Below are 19,703 nucleotides of genomic sequence, written 5' to 3'. Positions count from 1 at the left end.
ATGGTGATAAATAATGGTGATAAATGATGGTGATAAATGATGGTGATAAATAATGGTGATAAATGATGGTGATAAATGATGGTGATAAATAATGGTGATAAATGATGGTGATAAATGATGGTGATAAATGATGGTGATAAATGATGGTGATAAATAATGGTGATAAATAATGGTGATAAATGATGGTGATAAATGATGGTGATAAATGATGGTGATAAATAATGGTGATAAATAATGGTGATAAATGATGGTGATAAATAATGGTGATAAATGATGGTGATAAATAATGGTGATAAATGATGGTGATAAATAATGGTGATAAATAATGGTGATAAATGATGGTGATAAATGATGGTGATAAATAATGGTGATAAATAATGGTGATAAATGATGGTGATAAATGATGGTGATAAATAATGGTGATAAATGATCGTGATCTCAATATTGATCAAAATAACCGTGCAGCCTTTCTTAAGAGTGGTAACTGGTTTTCACCAGGAAACCTCTCCCCTCCCTCTCTGAGCTCTCAGACGGCTCTCTGGTAAACTGCAGGCGGGCTGTCGTACGCCCTCTTTACTCTGGAGGGGCTTCCATGGAGCCACTCTGTCATTAAGGAAAGATCGATGGAGTGACGGTTCCCCACCGAGCTGCAGATCTCTCTGTTGGAGATTGGGATTGACCATTTGGATTCTTGGATCCCTGAAAACGGCCAGTCTCTCCCAGTGACTGAGTTTCACTGGAAACTAAACTCACAGAGGATTCAGCTGAATTTAAACTTTCTCTATTTCACAGCAAAAGACCTGAGAACTTCTAAACATGTTTACAATATGTCATTTAGAGGAAGTGTATGGACACACTCAGATATAGACAAACACACTTCTAATGTTACTGACGCTTTTCTGTCAACACAACACATGTCTATTGTAATAAACAATCTATCTGACTTCTAAAGGATCACAACATGTTATGTTCTCCACAATAATCTCCATTACTCTTACGTTAGAATATTTAAAGTCCGAATGTAAACTATAAAACAGATAAGTACAGGAAGGTGTGGTTGTGATTACTGACCAGCAGAAGAGGTGTCCTTTGCCACAGTCTACAGCCGGAGCCCGGAGGAGAGGAAAGCTCAGAGAGTCTGAGGCTGAGCTCCCAGGACCCCCCGTGCTCAGCCTCACCGCCCTCTCACACCCGGCCTGGGGACACCAGCGGATCGCCGGATTGTTCTCCACAAACGCCTGTCGACAGATGAAGGTGACTGTGTTACACTCATCTCTACCACAAGCATGATCTGTTTCTGCCAGAGGAGATCAGAGAAACAATCCTCTTCCACTTGATGTTAATTCACTCAGTAAAGGCTAACCCTAACCCAAGTACTGTAAAGGCTTTACAATCTGAGAAGATCATGAACACAAGTATACCTGCTGACTAGTGTTGTAAAGTGCTTTGATTGGTCACTAAGACTTAGAATACTATAATATAGTCTTTACTCTACATTGAAGTTGAAGTGCAGGAGTGGTCTTTCTCTCTGAAGGTGATAATATTGAGTATAGAAGCCTCCCAGTTAAAGAAAGCTGTTTAGTGCGGCTCTCTGTTTCCGGGTTTCATCTCGTTACCTTGATGTCAAACAGGAGGTAGCGCTTGTCCATCTCTCTCGACACCACGCTCTCAATGACCTCCACAGGCACCAGCTGGTAGCAGTCAAAGGCCGGGCAGAAGATGTTGTGGGCTTCACCCTCTTGGATCTTTAGATTGAGGAACCTGAGGAAGCAAACACACAATGCAGACAGCAATGAGGTATACACAGAAAGAAACCCCTGAGCCCATCCGCTGGCCAGACCAAAACATGGCTTACCCTTCCCAGCATGCTCTGCAGAACTCGTGACCACAGGACATGTCCACGGGTTCCTCGAAGACGGAAATGGAAGACATGCAGATACCACACTGTGACACAGAAGAAGAGAGATCGTCTGTCTTAATGCCAGAGTACAAAGAGTTTCAGTCTAGATCAATAAAGTCTGCCATAAAATAATAACTCTTATAACTAATGTAACTTCAAAAGGCCTCCAGCAGAATCATTACATCACCCTCTGAATGACAATACACACGGCCTTCCAGAAGTCACTGATCTGGAGAGTAGTCCTACTGGGCCAGTACTTTAAATACTCAACAGGGTTAGGGTTAGACTAGACCAGAAAACGACACCTTACAGGTGATCTATACGATAATATATCATCATCAACTCTTGTCTATGTAAAGATATAGAGGAGTAATGTCTACCTGAGCAGAGAATGAAGTCACTCTCTCATTAACACTGTGTGTGTTGTAATCTGAGCTTCTCCGTGCTGTGTTTACATCGCCGGGCCGGCTACGCGTGCTTTTAGTGCGTGTTCATGCATGTGAGCGTGCCCCACTGGCTAGCTCCCGGCTGCCGCTCTGCACGGCGCTACAGCTCTACAGCTGATAACGGCGCCCTGACCTACGGCGCCCTGACCTACGGCGCCCTGACCTACGGCACCCTGACCTACGGCACCGATGCAGAAGTGTAGCAGGTTAACACTGTTAGCTCTGTTAGCACTGTCAGCGCCGTTAAGGACGAGCCACGGCTCAGCCGTCGCCATGTTGAGAGCCGTGTGGAGGCAACAGAAACTCTGCCAACCTCACATTTAACACCTTTAATAAGCTCATGTGTCGTACGTTAAAACACAAAGGTAGTTCTGGATTTAAGGCCAAGATGATGACCTCTCATTAGCATGCAGCTCACGGATTACTGGTCTGTCATCACATGGATTTACTCACATTCACAGAAACTTGAGACACAAACACACACACACACACACACACACACACACACAAACACACACACACACACACAAACACACACACACACACACACACACACACACACACACACACACACACACACACACACACACACACACACACACACACACACACACACACACACACACACACACACACACAGTCACAGTCACAGTCACACACAGTCACACACAGTCACACACAGTCACACACACAGTCACACACAGAGGCCTTGTTACAGTGAGAGACTGACCCGGTCAGAAGACATAAAGGAGGCAGCGTGCTCAACAATGTGAGTATTGATCTGAGAGAGCAGAAAGTGATATAATCAACTGTAACCTTTAAACAGGCCCTTGAGTCGACCCGGTCGATCGGCACAGAGCCACGACAACAGATACCTTCAGCCAAACAAAACCTATAATCTCTCATAAAGTAACGGATAAATCAAGTCTGTCATCTTCTGCTATCATCTCTCAACAGTTTAGTTCACATACTGAAACACTAATCACCATCATCCAACAACATGATGTCCTCTAACACTGAACCTTCAGAGACCCGCAGAAACGGTCTGATTCTCCCCACAGGTAGGAATACCATCTCAGAAGATTCGACGTCCCTAGTCCCCGATGTCAGCTGTGAAACACACCAGGGACTTAATGAAAAGATCAGCCTTCCAACATTCATGTGCATATAACCTTTCCAATACATACATTAATACATTCTCTTATTGATTAGTCGACTAGATGGTTGTCTTAGTTTCACCTCAGGTTCACTTAGCACGTGGAAGAAGCGATGCCCGCATCCTTTCTCCGCCCATGTAAATCGATTGGTGTTGTTTTTTATGCTGAATAACTGATTTCCAAGAAAATGTGGCGCGCACCACCCCCGCGGGGTCAGGCACACCACCGGCCCGTCACGCTGCCGTAAAGTTGTATCGGTGCTGTTTTGCGAGTACGAGTACATGAGCACAGAATCGGACCAGATACCCGATACTGGTATCGGTATCGGTGCATCCCTACATTAAATCAACTCAGTGGACTAAATCAACGAGTGTTAGTTGACTAACAGGACAGCCCTACAGTAGTTTACACACTGAGATCTAAATGAGTTATCATACAGTAAAGTTACAGTAAATAAACTGAAGGTTTAACACAGATCTTTAGACCAATTAGAAGACAGGAGAGCCGACTCTGCCTTTCTCTGCTGCTAACCTCTTCTGGGACGGTCTGATTGTTATCACTCCTGATACCTTCACTGGCAGTCTGCTATAGTGAGACGGCCAACAGCGTAAAGGACATCTCACATTACCTGGCATCATTTCCATCTTGACAACTGCTCCACAAAGAAGACCGCTGAGGACAATGTCAAGCATGTCTGATAATTATCAGGAAACCTCGGACAAGGTCAGGATAATGGGAGGGCGGTTAAACGGGGAAGTGGGGGGGGTGCCGACCCTCCTGCAGCACAGCTGTGGAAAATACACCTTCCATGAGGTTTTGACAGCACACTTGCACGTCTATGACTCTTTGTTAAAATTACAAGGTGCTTAAATTTTACTTTGCAGACAATATTTGATACCTGTTTCTGTGTATATATAAAAATATATATATATATATATATAAATATATATATATATATATATATATATATATATATGTAGCTGTGGAGTGAAAACAATGAGCAGACAGCACGGCGACTCCACACAACATCTGGAGGTCTCTCCAGTTTGATTACTAATCCTCCGTGTTAGACTCAGAAGCAGACGGTTGCTATGGGATGTGCTTACTTCCTCTTTTTATGGGCCTGTGGACAGTAGACTTTTATGCACTAATAACATTTCTTTTGAAAGTATTTTATATTCTCTCATGTTCAAAGCTTGCACCATAATTAACTAAGCGCTTGTTGTCCTCGGAGAAGAGGAAGTCCTGCTTGTGTTGATGCTTGTGGGGGGGACCGCTGGCATGAATACTAATGAAGCTGGTAATACTGTAGTTCAACGTTATGCAGAGAGACAGGTGTGGCGGTGCAAATGTAAAGAATGCAGCAGAAACACTGTGTGTAAATCTGTGGCCCCGGAGGGACTCCATTTAAATAAACACTGGAGCACAGTGTTTATGGGTCCACTGCCGGTTACCGTTAGTGTGTGTGTGCTTCAAGGCTAGTTTTATCCTTCGCTGCTGTCGGAGCTTCTTGGTCAGGAGAACGTGCTGCTGCTCCCTGGAGCTGTTCGTCTCAGGTTTTAATCTCATCTGATGGCTCTTCACTTAGGAGTTCAGTTAAACCATAGATTTCACTCAAATTATGTTCAAATGTAACTGACATTTAAAGTTTTCTGAAACTTTTTAACCTGAAATGTATGAAAACTAAAAAGGAGGTTGAAGGTTAAACTTCCACCAGTTCAAGGTGAACTGTGCAGCTTCACACCAATCTCAGTTTTATTATCCTTATCCTCTTGTTTTATGACTTTGGTGTTAACATTTGGAACCTCACCAGAGAAGACTCGTCGTCGGCAGGCACCAGGCTGATTTGGTCCGGGGAGGTGATGGAGGAGCGAGTGGTGCGTGGCGTCCGGGGCGAGGGCAGCGTGTCCCAGGCGTTGTAGCCGCTCGGAGGCGGGTTGGGCATCTGTGTCCCTGAGCGTTGGCAGCATTCCTCCGCGTTGCTCATCCAGGCCTCTAAGAGCTTCTCTCTGTCCCAATCTGATGATCAAAAACAGTAAAGACATCATTAAAGAGAGAGCTAACGCATAACCAAACAGAGAAGAAGAATCACAGTAGATGAGAAACCTAATAGTTACGAGCACGACGATGAGGCACGGAGGAAGAGTTTGAATGGCAGTCAAGGGAGGGGAAAAGGGAATGATACATTATTGTAGTAAAAGGCCAGTGCTTATAAAACATAAAGTTTTAATGGTCAAAAGAACAAAAGCTCCCATCAACATTTCATTTGAACAACACTGATGTTTTGAAACCATGTGATGAGCAAACAGAACTACACAAAGCTGCTAGAGTCTACAATCACTGAGTTGATCACCAGAACATAAAAAAACTAAAGCATTTTATGATCATATTTCAGAAGTCTTCAGGAATGTAGGCGTGGATGAACATCAAAGACAACATGTGACAGAAAACAACTAAATGATCATTTCATCCACACAGAATGTGTTCACATAGAAACGTTTAGTTCAGTCCGTCCTGTCTGATGTTGGTGAGAGTTGGTGAGCTCTGTGCTGAATCCACCAAACAGCCAACAACATCCACCTGCTGCCATCTGGTTTCCTCTGCTAGAATAGCTGTTGGATCTCTGTTAGTAAAACACAGGTTGGACAGCTCTTCACTATAAATATTAAATGATTTGTGGACTGTGCCTGAGAACAAATATTCTCTGCCAAAAAAGTCCCTTCCTAAAAGTCCGGAGCGTGACCGGGTCAACTGTGCAATCAGGCTGTTATCAGCCTCCGGACACGTCTCACCACCAATCAACTGCCTCCGACTCTAAATGGCCTCGTTTAGATAATGAATATTGCGACGGTTTCCCCCATCTTCATTCAATTAAAACCCATCAATGAGTGCGACTCTATCTTCCAGCTCTCGGCCATTAAAGGACTCTGAAATTAAAAGTCTCCACATTAAGTTTTAAATATAAAGAAATGAGCTGGGAAATACAAATTGTCAGAAGAGCAGACGGATTGACGGGAAGAGGAAACTCCAAGAAGAGTGATAAGAAAACTGAACAAGACAATTAGTTAAAGTTTTCACTAGAAAGTAATGATAAATAAGTTCTTCTGCAGATTAACAACAATCCTGAACTGTTCCATCCCCGTTAACCAGACAGACGGCATTCCCATGATAGAGGTGAATAAATATATAATCTGGGGTCACTCTTCTCATGTCTAATATGTAGCACACACAGCTCAACAGCCGACTCAATCAACCCCAAACTGTGACGTATTGATCAAGTCCTCTACTAACATAATCTAAACCCAGTTTCATTCAGTCGGGTAATGCTTTTCAAAGGCTTCACATCAGTCCTTTTAAACGTTTGAAGCTCTTACACCTTATCTTAGCTAAGTTAAGTGAAGCTTCTTGGAGAATTGGTGCTTTAGGCTGCAAATCAAATCAAAAGTCAAATTACAAGCAGCATTAGTGGAGTAATTCAGGGAACATGTCTGTGTGCATGAAGAATGTGTCAGAATGAAATGAACTCTCCTCAGGTTAAAAGGCTTTCTCTTATTCAGCCTGTCGGTCGGGTTAATGTCTGGTAATGTCTCCTGGTCGATGTGTCGGTGGGAATATTGATCTGATGACTGGACAGGATCACGTGTGTTTCATATATTATATTATATATATTATATTATATATATGAGCTGTGTGGATGTGTACATGAGGTTTGTTTGTGATGTGTTACACATGTTTAACTTGGCTTTTACCTTAAGCTTCCATTACTTCACACACCAATAGATTTAATAAGGCAACTAACGTTTTACACCCGGTGTCACTCCAGACTTTAATCTCATACTTTATATTCCTCCCGGGGCATTAAATCCACCCCGCTCAGACAGACTGTCTGCTCCAAAGAAAACCATTAATAGAAGTGATTTTACTTTGACTCTAACATTATGTCAGCAATGCCATTACTTATTAGTGATGGATGGAGATGAAGCGACCTCTTTAACGTCTGTTTAGAAGTAAACAAGTATAGCTAACAGGTATATATCCTGGCAGTGATGTATGATGGAGCTCAACGAGCAGAAACACACAGAATGGAAGAAAACTAATAAACTAAAATGTGACAATGTGGAAGATACAACTCTTCCCGTGGTATTACAGATCTACATTTGCAACAGCAAGCAAGCATGAGAGTCTCTGTTGAGGACAATTGACAGTAAATATGAACTGTGTAAGTAGCACTGTTTTTTAATTCAAAGAACCGGTGTTTTCCTCTCATATCTGGTGGAAAGAACAAGCCCACTAAAATAGCATTTAGAGCATGTGACAGTGACGCTTTCCACTGAGAGCAATACAAGTGAAATTCTTTTAGATAACAAAGGCTGTTCACATGGAGCCCTTTCCCTGCCAGGAACTCACTGGAGTGTAGCGGAGAGTTTATATGAGTTTATATGAGATACAGCCTCTCTAATCCCAACACAAATAAAGTCTAACACACATTTACCAACAAATGTAAAAAGCACAATATGCTTTGCTTATGGTCTTTGTGGAGATGAAGGGTACAAAGTAAAAAACAAAACAGACTTTTGAAAGCATATCTTTGTTTAAAAAGCTAGATTTATGTATCACCTTGAATTTTATTAAATATCTTTTAGGGCTGTCCAAGTTAACGCGTGTTAATGCAACTTCGGAGGTTGTACAAGGCTCATTTTAAAACTACACTGAAGATCCTGGTATCATAGTAAACTAGAGAACCTGATGAATCCACCGGTACCAACCATGTCAGACTAGCTGGTCATGAAGGAGGTTAAATAACGCTCCAAACTGACACTAAATGCTGGTTAGGAAAAACTGTCATGTCCATTTCCAAAGGGGTCCCTTGACCTCTGACCTCCAGATCAGTGAATGTAAATGGGTTCTATGGGTACCCACTAGTCTCTCAAAAATGTGCGATTAACTATAGACAATCATGTGATTAATGGTGATTACATATTTGAATGGATGGACAGCCCTGATATCTATATTTAGTTTGCCTTCATTAGATAGTGACAGTGTAGATGCACACAGGAGACATGGAGGGAGACAGAGAAACAATGATACCTGGCCAGAATCAAACCTGGGATGGAGCAGATATACGGTATTTGTTTTAACCACGAGGCATCAGGTCGCTGTCGGCAGATACTCTGCATGTGTGTGTGTGTGTGTGTGTGTGTGTGAGAGAGGTTAATAGTACCATGGGCACGTAGCAGTGCCTCTGCAGTGAAGAGAGGAGCCTGCAGCATGTCGGCTGTCTCCACTATCAGCATGTCCTTCAGCCTCCGTAGATCCTGAGGCCTCAGGCCTTCATACAGCTAGAGAGGAGGACATGGGAGACGAGAGGACGGAGACAAGAGAGGAGGAGAGGAGGACATGGGAGAGGACAGGACGGAGACAAGAGAGGAGGAGAGGAGGACAATAAGCAAAGAGGAAATGAAGGGAAAAAAGAGTAAGGCAGGTTGGCAGAGAGAAGTAATGAAAGAGCAGAGGGAGCAACAGAGGGTGTGATGAGGGGGAGGAATGAGGGAGGGAGGGAGTAGAGAGACGGACGGGGCGAAGGGGAGGAGAATTATTAAAAGCAAATATAGACAATTGCTGACGCATGACTAAGCCAGGCCCAATGAGCTAACAGAGTGATGGTGATAGGAGTCACATGCCTTATGGCAGACTGTTTGGGGTGTGTGTGTGTGTGTCTCTAACCAAAGCATCTGCAGTATGAGGTTGGGGGGGGTCTGACCAGCAGAACTGTAAAACACTGGCCTATAGACAGACAGTGCCTGGCTCTAGGCTCTAAGAGGAGACTACAGCCCTACAGACTCTATGAGCGCTGTGTGGGTTAAACTAGGTTAGACTAGGTTAAGGTATGGAGGGGAGCTGACTCTAAAGAGCTGCTTCATCTGAAGCAGCAATAAAACAGATTATTATCATTAGATGGCTCACCAGTTGGACCAGGCCCTGACTATAATGTAATGTTGTAAGTGACACCAGCTGAGGATAAGGACAGGCTCTGCCTCTTGGTGTGTTATTGTGTACCTCTCTCCGGTCGAGGGCTGCGTACTCTGCCTCGATGCCCTCCGCCTCGGGGGCGAGAGAGAAGACCATCTGCGACTCCAGGCACAGGGCCAGCTCCTTGTGGTGCTGCTTCTCTGCACAGTCACATGGAGTCTCGCGGTCTTCGTTCTCTGCAAACAGGTCCGCTTCTCTCTGCACCAGGAGCTGAGTGAGTGGAAACGAGAGGGACATTTGGGCTTTGAATAACGGGGCACACACTATAGGCAGGGCTCGCTGGCTGATGGAGTCTGAAACAGTCACTCTGTGGTAGGAGTCGAGGGAAACAGGCTACACAGTTATGGCAGAAATGCTAATCCCTATTATTTTGATCTACAACTGTGATCATGATTATTACTTACAACCTTTCAGTTTCAGGACCCAAACTGTACATGGATCACACTTTAAATAAAGGTTTTTTCATAATGGCTGTTCCACTTTAAGAAAATGTAATGACTTGTTCCGTCAGGTACGAATATGTAATTTCAGCTTTGCAGACATTTCTTCAATTCAATTCAATTTATTTTATTTTTTTATATATATATATATATATATATATATATATCTTCCAACTCATTCTTTTCCACTTTGCTTTTTGCTAAACTTTTCCAAAGTTCTCTGTAGGTTTCTCTGACTCTTTCACACCAGACCTGAGTGTATGTTACTGGACGGTTTTCTGGGAGAAAAGAAAATGAACAGTGCAAAAATTACATAATTATGAATCATAGAACCAAAATTGGTTTGGAAACTAAACTCAGGCCTTTATAAAGGCAAACACTGAGACACAGCGACAGCTTAATGCAAATCTGTGGGTTTTGGTGTGTGATGCATCCGGCCCCAGAGACTCATAAAGTCCTGCACAACATCTTCCCAAAACCTCCCGAGGGAGCGGTTTGGTAAAACTAAATCTAATGGATGTGAGCACAACGTCACACATCAGCCATTATTTTACAAATATTCATAGAACAAAAGGGCAGACACTTAATAATGTGTGTTAACATTCAGGGTTATTCTGGCCCTTTTTATCTCCGTTGATCTCTCGTCTTAGTGCGTTTCCATTTATGGAGCCTTTGACCTATAACTCAAATGTCATACTTGAGAATATTCTACATTAGCCCATACTGAAAAATATCCACAGGACTTTGGAATCTCACCTCCACACACGTCATCATGCCTGAGGCAGCAGCGTAGTGCAGGCAGGTGTTCTTCTTGTTGTCGGTGGCGTTGACGTCGGCTCTCTCGTACTCTCCGTGGTCCAGCTTCGCTCCGGTCCACGCCAGGACGATCTGTAGAGATTCAGCCCGACGCTGCTTGTCTTCATATGGCCGTGAGATCCGGGGTTGCAGCGCCCCTTCTGAGGTCAGGATCTGGGGCCCCATGCAGAGGAGGTGCAGAGACGTCTCATTGTGCACGTTACGCTTGTTAGGATTCCCGTCTTTGCTCAGGAGGAAAGATCTAAAAGAATAAGACAAGAGACAGGAACGACAGCTGATTTCAAACTTTTGCTCAGTGACCCAGAAATGGCTTTGTGTGCTCATATCTGGAATGAGCCAACACATCCTAGCTCACTTTAGATTTCAAACTACTAGGGTTTACAGTTATTAGCCTGTATTGTTGGTTTGTAAGCCTGTTTGTGGCTCCATAGCATGTTTTTACTACATAGTGAATAACATGAAAACCATTTCATCTTCTGACAAACCAAAAAAAGGTGGAAAGCAAATGTATATGCTTTGAGTTTTGTGTGACTGTTTATTCAAGAGCATTTTAAGTAGTATACTTCACAACATTAGAAATACAATCTAGATAATCACACTGCAGAGATGCATGTGGAAATATAAATTGCACCTCAGGTAAATTTTTACCCAAATGAGTTTATTAGTTTGAATCTCAGAATGTTGGTGCTTCATGTGGAAACTAGAACCATCAGAATCAGATCCATCATCCATCCAGTCCTATAGATTTTGCTTCTACTTGACTTTGCTGACATTTTAAAACCCCGTAAGTATTTTTTTAAAGTCAGGTAAGAATGCAAAAAATGAGCAAACATCCTATTAGTGGAGGAACAATCGGGCCTGAGATAAAGACAAACACATGCAAGGTTGGTAGCTGGTGGGGTGGGAAGCTCTTGGAGCCCCGTCCTATTCCATCCCAGCATGCTGCATTCCTGAGAGCTGCTAACAGATGGCTATGTGGAGAGACAGATGGGACGGAGACGTATAGAGACAAAACATGAAAAAACATGCAGCAATACAGTAATAGATGGGACCAGCTGATCAGCAACAGAGTGCCTAAAAAGAAGTGTTGGAAGGATACTTGATATCTGAACGGGTGATACATAAGAAATACAAATAATAATGTAATGAGTTAAACTCCAGCATATAAAAGAATCTAGAGCACAAGATATTAGTCCCACCTATCAACCCTTAGATATCCATTTCCCCTTACTGACAGCAGTCACTACAGAAATATATACATCTCTGAACGTGTACATGTTCTCTGTTTGCTGGCTTGGTTTTCTCTGGACCGTATCCTGACCTGAGTAGGCGTGTCATGGCGTGCCGGGCAGCGTAGTGCAGTGGAGTGTTGTGCTGGTAGGACTCTCCGTATGTAGAGTTGGGATCCAGAGCCTCCTTGAACTGCGGGTTGCTCTCGTACAGTTGGCAGGCCAGCATCTCATCCCCGTTGATGAGAGCCTTACGGAACTTGGTTGCCGTGTTCCCCATCTCTTCCCCTACTGTCGGTTCAGCTCTGACTGACACAGCAGCCTCTTTAGTCGTCTTCAAGCTGTTCCGGTCCAACAGGCCAGCATACTGAATGTCCTAAAGAAAAGAAGAAAAGCAGGAGTTTAATTCCTTTACGGCTGCGTCCGGGTCCAACGAGGCCTTGTTGACTAAAAGACGGTGAGTATTAATCACTTCCACTGCCTCTGAATCACAAGGACAAGACTCATCTCCAAGGTTGCTCAGGCTGCTCTGCCACCAGCCCCAGTGTCAGCATCACCACAGCACCGTAAACCACCTCCTCGTGTTTCTCTTTCTATTTTTTGTTTTGAATAACTAAACATGGTGCCAACACAGCTCACACAGAGAGAAGGACAAGACTTCCTCTGGCATCACCAGGAGCTTCCGCTTCTCCGTGCCAGCGCTGCCCGTCCCACAGAGGCCAGGAGTCACTGCGAAGCGAGAGATCCTCCACTGAAGAACAACATGCAGCGAGTCAGCATCTCGCTTCCACCTGAGCACCATATGGTCAGGACTGTTTGGGCAATGGGATGCTTTTTATGCATTTCTGGTGAGCTGCAGCACAAATCAACAGAACACATCACCTCCTCTAGCACAATCTATTCTACCTCATGATACTAACACTAACCACCATGCAGATCCTTCTGCACAGTAATACCTGGGTGTAGGCAACGTCTGTACACAATAGAAGGAACAAATACTTCCTGAGAACATTTAAAGGATGCACACCGTATGCTTGACCCCCCATAGGTCAGCAACAATCACAAAGGAAGTGATAAGTGAATATCCACATTCCATTTGCAGGACAATGATTATCTTCTGTGGATGAAGCAGAGTCAGTGGTCTAATCTCAACACGATATCAGCTCAAACTACACACAGTCAGCAAGACAACACATCCGGCTGCTGGGCACTGCTTGGTGTTTCCTCAACTGATCTCAACGTGGCTGCAGGGTCACAAACTTTCTCATGTTTCAGCTAAACCGTGCACTACAAGATGATTCTGAGAACATCTGAGGACAGACTAGGCATTACAGTAACAGAGTATTGATCCATATCTGATCAGCGCTGCCTAGTTTGACCGATTGATCAGAGTTGGTGAGTGATTGACAGCTGCTCAGAGACGGAAGGCTCCAGCTCGGCTCTGATTGGTTGTTTTCCTCCGGTCTGTGACATCTTAAAGATGCCAAAATTAGGAGCACCGAAGGACACAGAAGACACAGAGGACACAGGAGGACACGACAGGACACTGGAGGACATTAGAGGACACCGGAGGACACAGAGGACACCGGAAGACATTAGAGGACACCGGAGGACACCGAGGCATGAATACCATCTCTGAACGCACAACACGTCCGACCTTGAAGCAGATGGGCTACAGCAGCAGAAGACCACCCGGTACTAGCAAGGTGTACCTAATAAAGTGGCTGGTGAGTGTATATATATATATATATATATATATATATATATATATATATATATATATATATATATATATAACCCTATAATTCAACCCACTGCAGCTTTAAGTCAGCCAACCTAAATAACTAAATACTGTATATTTATTTAGATGTGTTTCCATTGTCATTATTAGGTCAGGACATTGTCTCCAGTCATGCAATATGACCCGTACATTCAACATTAATAAAGAACTATTTCACCCTTAAAATGAACATTTATATTATATATCACGCACGTGACTCGCAGTGCGCCTGCGCAAGCATGCGACGGTAGTTGCGTAAGTGTTTTAAGGTGCAAGATTTTGGTGAAGAAACGCATGTGTCATGTGTTTGGGAAGGTCTGAACAAACGACTGGATAAACGAGACTTATACGAGTCTATAACCAGATATACTGCACGAGTTGTGCCAGTTTGTAAACGGATGTTTTAATATAGTTTTGCTGTTGTTAATCCTGGCCTCCATTTACTATAATTCATCAAACATTTACTCCCGTTTTCAGATTCTTCGTTCGCCAGAAAACAAGTTTTCTTCAAGAATTTAAGGTAACATGAGGTGAGTAAGTTAACTGATATACAAATGGTTATTTTAATGGTGAATTATTCCTTTGACTTACACACCACTAAAATGTCTTCAAATGATGCACCACTTAACCAATGAAGCCAGATGATCACAAGCTAAAGGTCCCATATTGTAAAAAGTAAGATTTGCATGTCTTTTATATTATAAAGCAGCTTTAAGTGATATATAAATACTGTTAAACTATCAAAACGCTCAATATACGGAGAAATACACACACAGCCCGTATTCACAAACTCTGTGTTTGAAACAAGCCGTCAGGATTTCTGTCCATTTGTGATGTCACAAATATACAACATTTAGACCATTACACGGTTTTAAACGTAAACATTCTAAATGTGTCCCAGTTTATTTCCTGTTGCAGTGTATGTGAATGACATCAGCTGACAGGAAGTAAACATGGACCCAAGCTGTTGCCTAGCAACGCAATTCTGTTGAAATGCACTAAAACGGAGCGTTTCAGACAGAGGGTGAATACAGATATATTCAGATAGACAGGTATATTCACCTGTCTGTCTGTCTGTCTGAATATACATGTATATTCAGACAGACAGACAGGATGAGGAAAATAAAGTGTTTTTTGAACATTACAGCAAGTAAACAAAGGTTTAAGGAGGGTGGACACTCGAAAAGCAGCTGGACTAGATGGGATATCGGGGCATGTCCTCAAGGCTTGTGCTCACCAGCTAGCCCCTGTGCTAACGGACATCTTCAATGTTTCCCTCACACAGGCTGTCGTTCCAACATGCCTTAAGACATCCACCATCATCCCTGTCCCCAAAAAGTCCAAAGTCACATGCCTCAACGACTAGAGACCTGTGGCACTAACGTCGATCATTATGAAGTGTTTTGAGAGGGCGATCAAAGAACACATCTGCTCCACCCTTCCAAAAAATAGACCCCCTGCAATTTGCGTACTGCACCAACAGGTCCACGGACGATGCAATCACCATGGCCATGCACAAGGCACTGACCCACCTGGAGGCGAAAGAGAGCAACTATGTGAGAATGTTGTTTATAGACTACAGCTCAGCCTTCAATACAATAGTGCCCTCCATTCTCATCTCCAAGTTGGCGGCCTTAGGTGTGAACATCTCCCTCTGCAGTTGGGTCCTGGACTTCCTGACGGGGAGACCTCAGGCAGTAAAGATGGGCAACAACATCTCATCATACATGTCCCTCAACACAGGTGCCCCCCAGGGTTGTGTGCTCAGCCCACTCTTATATTCCATCTACACCAGCGACTGCACAGCCAGGCACAGCTCCAATGCCATCATCAAGTTCGCCGATGACAACAGTCATTGGTCTGATATCTGACAACAACACCACGGATTACACGGACGAGGTGATGGCGCTCTCTACGTGGTGCCAGAGGAATAACCTGGAGCTTAATGTGGAGAAAACTAAAGAGCTGATCCTGGACTTCAGGAAGAAGGCTGAGCACACACACAATCCCATAACCATCAATGGTGCGGCCGTGGAGCGAGTCAGGAGCTTCAGGTTTCTTGGTGTCCACATCTCGGAGGACATGAAGTGGTCTCGGCATGTGGACACACTGGTGAAGACATCCCAGCAGCGCCTTTACAACCTAAGAAGGCTGAAGAAATTCGGTATGTCCTCACCTGTACTGAGGAACTTCTACAGGTGCACTATTGAGAGCATCACGACCGGCTGCATCATCACCTGGTATGGCAACTGCTCCGAGCAGGATCGACGGCGGCTTCAGAGAGTGGTGCGGTCGGCCAACGGCTCACAGGAGGAGTGCTGCCTAACTTGGAGGACATATACACCAAGAGATGTGTAACCAAGGCAAACAAGATCATTGCTGATCCCAGTCACTCGAGCCATGGCCTCTTCATCAGGAAGCAGTCCAAGAGGAAGCCTGGCTACATCAGCATCAGAGCTAAAACCAACCGCCTCAGAAACAGCTTCTATCCCCAGGCCATCCGGATGCTGAGCTGAGTCTCACAACTGACCCTGACCCACTACAGCCCTGTCTCTGTCTCTGTCTCTATCCATTCATCCATTCGTACCTTGGTTACACTGCACTTATTGCACCACACACTTACGGGTGTGCGGGTGGGTGTATATTCTCTGTGTATATTCTTTGTTATTTATTTTATAATTGTCTCATATTTAGTGAACAATTTGCTATTGTTGCTGTTATATTTATATGTTTATAAGATGATTGTATTTAATTCATTATTGTTATTCAATTGATTGAGAGATCGATCGATTGTCTATTATACAAGGATGAGAGAGTAACAAACAGGAACAGAGAATCTCACTGCCATCTCAATGTGTCTGTCAATAAACTAAACTTCAACTTGAACTTTTAGTTGCCTTCATCATTAAATCTGTCAACCATCAACCATCAACCATCATCCATCAAACATCAACCATCAACCATCAACCATCAACCATCATCCATCATCCATCAACCATCAACCATCAAACATCAAACATCAACCATCAACCATCATCCATCAACCATCAAACATCAAACATCAACCATCATCCATCAACCATCAACCATCAACCATCAACCATCAACCATCAAACATCAACCATCAACCATCAACCATCATACATCAAACATCAACCATCAACCATCAACCATCATCCATCAACCATCAAACATCATCCATCAAACATCAACCATCATCCATCAAACATCAACCATCAAACATCAACCATCAACCATCAAACATCAACCATCATCCATCAACCATCAACCATCAACCATCATCTATCAACCATCAAACATCAACCATCAACCATCATCCATCATCCATCAACCATCAACCATCAAACATCAACCATCAAACATCAAACATCAACCATCAACCATCATCCATCAACCATCAAACATCAACCATCAAACATCAACCATCAACCATCATCCATCAAACATCAAACATCAACCATCATCCATCAAACATCAACCATCAACCATCAAACATCAACCATCAACCATCATCCATCAACCATCAAACATCATCCATCAAACATCAAACATCAACCATCATCCATCAAACATCAACCATAAAACATCAACCATCAACCATCAACCATCATCCATCAACCATCAACCATCAAACATCAACCATCAAACATCAACCATCAACCATCAACCATCAACCATCAACCATCATCCATCAACCATCAACCATCAACCATCATCTATCAACCATCAACCATCAAACATCATCCATCAACCATCAAACATCATCCATCATCCATCAAACATCAACCATCAACCATCAACCATCATCCATCAACCATCAACCATCAAACATCAAACATCAACCATCAACCATCAACCATCAACCATCAAACATCAAACATCAACCATCAACCATCAACCATCATACATCAAACATCAACCATCAACCATCAACCATCATCCATCAACCATCAAACATCATCCATCAAACATCAAACATCAACCATCATCCATCAAACATCAACCATCAACCATCAACCATCAACCATCAAACATCAAACATCAAACATCAAACATCAACCATCATCCATCAACCATCAACCATTAACCATCATCTATCAACCATCAAACATCAACCATCAACCATCAACCATCATCCATCATCCATCAACCATCAACCATCAAACATCAACCATCAAACATCAAACATCAACCATCAACCATCATCCATCAACCATCAAACATCAACCATCAAACATCAACCATCAACCATCATCCATCAAACATCAAACATCAACCATCATCCATCAAACATCAACCATCAACCATCAAACATCAACCATCAACCATCATCCATCAACCATCAAACATCATCCATCAAACATCAAACATCAACCATCATCCATCAAACATCAACCATAAAACATCAACCATCAACCATCAACCATCATCCATCAACCATCAACCATCAAACATCAACCATCAACCATCAAACATCAACCATCAAACATCAAACATCAACCATCAACCATCAAACATCATCCATCAACCATCAAACATCAACCATCAACCATCATCCATCATACATCAACCATCAACCATCAACCATCAACCATCAAACATCATCCATCAAACATCAAACATCAACCATCATCTATCAACCATCAACCATCAAACATCATCCATCAACCATCAAACATCAACCATCAACCATCAACCATCAAACATCATCCATCAACCATCAAACATCAACCATCAACCATCATCCATCATACATCAACCATCAGCTCTGAGAGGACAGACAGACTCACCAGGTCACACCTGACTGAACACCTGGAAACACCTGATCTTTGACCAGAGTTAGAGAACCTCACACATCATAACAGCTAACAGCTAACAGCTAACTACTAGCAGCTCCCTGTTAGCTGCTAGCTGTTAGCTGCTAGCTGTTAGCTGCTGGATGTTAGCTGTTAGCTGTTAGCTGTTAGCTGTTAGCTGCTAGCTGTTAGCTGCTGGATGTTAGCTGTTAGCTGTTAGCTGCTGGATGTTAGCTGTTAACTGTTAGCTGCTAGCTGTTAGCTGCTGGATGTTAGCTGTTAGCTGTTAGCTGTTAGCTGCTGGATGTTAGCTGTTAGCTGTTAGCTGTTAGCTGCTAGCTGTTAGCTGCTGGATGTTAGCTGTTAGCTGTTAGCTGTTAGCTGCTAGCTGTTAGCTGCTAGCTGTTAGCTGCTGGATGTTAGCTGCTAGCTGTTAGCTGCTAGCTGTTAGCTGCTGGATGTTAGCTGTTAGCTGTTAGCTGCTGGATGTTAGCTGCTGGATGTTAGCTGCTAGCTGTTAGCTGCTAGCTGCTAGCTGTTAGCTGTTAGCTGTTAGCTGTTAGCTGCTGGATGTTAGCTGCTAGCTGTTAGCTGCTAGCTGTTAGCTGCTGGATGTTAGCTGTTAGCTGTTAGCTGCTAGCTGCTAGCTGCTGGATGTTAGCTGCTAGCTGTTAGCTGCTGGATGTTAGCTGCTAGCTGCTGGATGTTAGCTGCTAGCTGTTAGCTGCTGGATGTTAGCTGCTAGCTGCTGGATGTTAGCTGCTAGCTGCTGGATGTTAGCTGCTAGCTGTTAGCTGCTGGATGTTAGCTGCTAGCTGCTGGATGTTAGCTGCTAGCTGCTGGATGTTAGCTGTTAGCTGTTAGCTGCTGGATGTTAGCTGCTAGCTGCTAGCTGCTGGATGTTAGCTGCTAGCTGTTAGCTGCTGGATGTTAGCTGCTAGCTGCTAGCTGCTGGATGTTAGCTGCTAGCTGTTAGCTGCTGGATGTTAGCTGCTAGCTGCTAGCTGCTGGATGTTAGCTGTTAGCTGTTAGCTGCTGGATGTTAGCTGCTAGCTGTTAGCTGCTGGATGTTAGCTGCTAGCTGTTAG

The 19,703-nt window shown here is 43.5% G+C and overlaps 1 protein-coding gene across 4 annotated transcripts in view; it reads right to left on the bottom strand.

Annotated features, from left to right (window-relative positions):
* Positions 1-19,703, bottom strand: part of LOC119496812 (ankyrin repeat and IBR domain-containing protein 1-like) — a 48,366-nt gene that overhangs the window by 28,221 nt on the left and 442 nt on the right. For 2 of the 4 annotated variants that reach the window (XM_037784393.1, XM_037784394.1), the window contains exons 2-9: positions 12,111-12,394; positions 10,730-11,030; positions 9,561-9,743; positions 8,725-8,842; positions 5,314-5,522; positions 1,856-1,944; positions 1,617-1,761; positions 1,072-1,238 (exon numbers count right to left, since the gene is read on the bottom strand). In XM_037784393.1, coding sequence (XP_037640321.1) covers positions 1,072-1,238; positions 1,617-1,761; positions 1,856-1,944; positions 5,314-5,522; positions 8,725-8,842; positions 9,561-9,743; positions 10,730-11,030; positions 12,111-12,298 — 1,400 coding nt within the window. In that variant the 5' untranslated portion in view covers positions 12,299-12,394. Of the gene's footprint in view, positions 1-1,071; positions 1,239-1,616; positions 1,762-1,855; positions 1,945-5,313; positions 5,523-8,724; positions 8,843-9,560; positions 9,744-10,729; positions 11,031-12,110; positions 12,578-16,035; positions 16,360-19,703 lie in introns of those variants that run through there. The other 2 variants (XM_037784395.1, XM_037784392.1) reach the window with 2 other exon arrangements.

This window comes from Sebastes umbrosus, chromosome 11, assembly GCF_015220745.1.
Source record: "Sebastes umbrosus isolate fSebUmb1 chromosome 11, fSebUmb1.pri, whole genome shotgun sequence".
Taxonomy (NCBI): domain Eukaryota; kingdom Metazoa; phylum Chordata; class Actinopteri; order Perciformes; family Sebastidae; genus Sebastes; species Sebastes umbrosus.
Note: the sequence above shows the minus strand (reverse complement) of the source record. Positions and strands in the feature narration are given on the sequence as shown.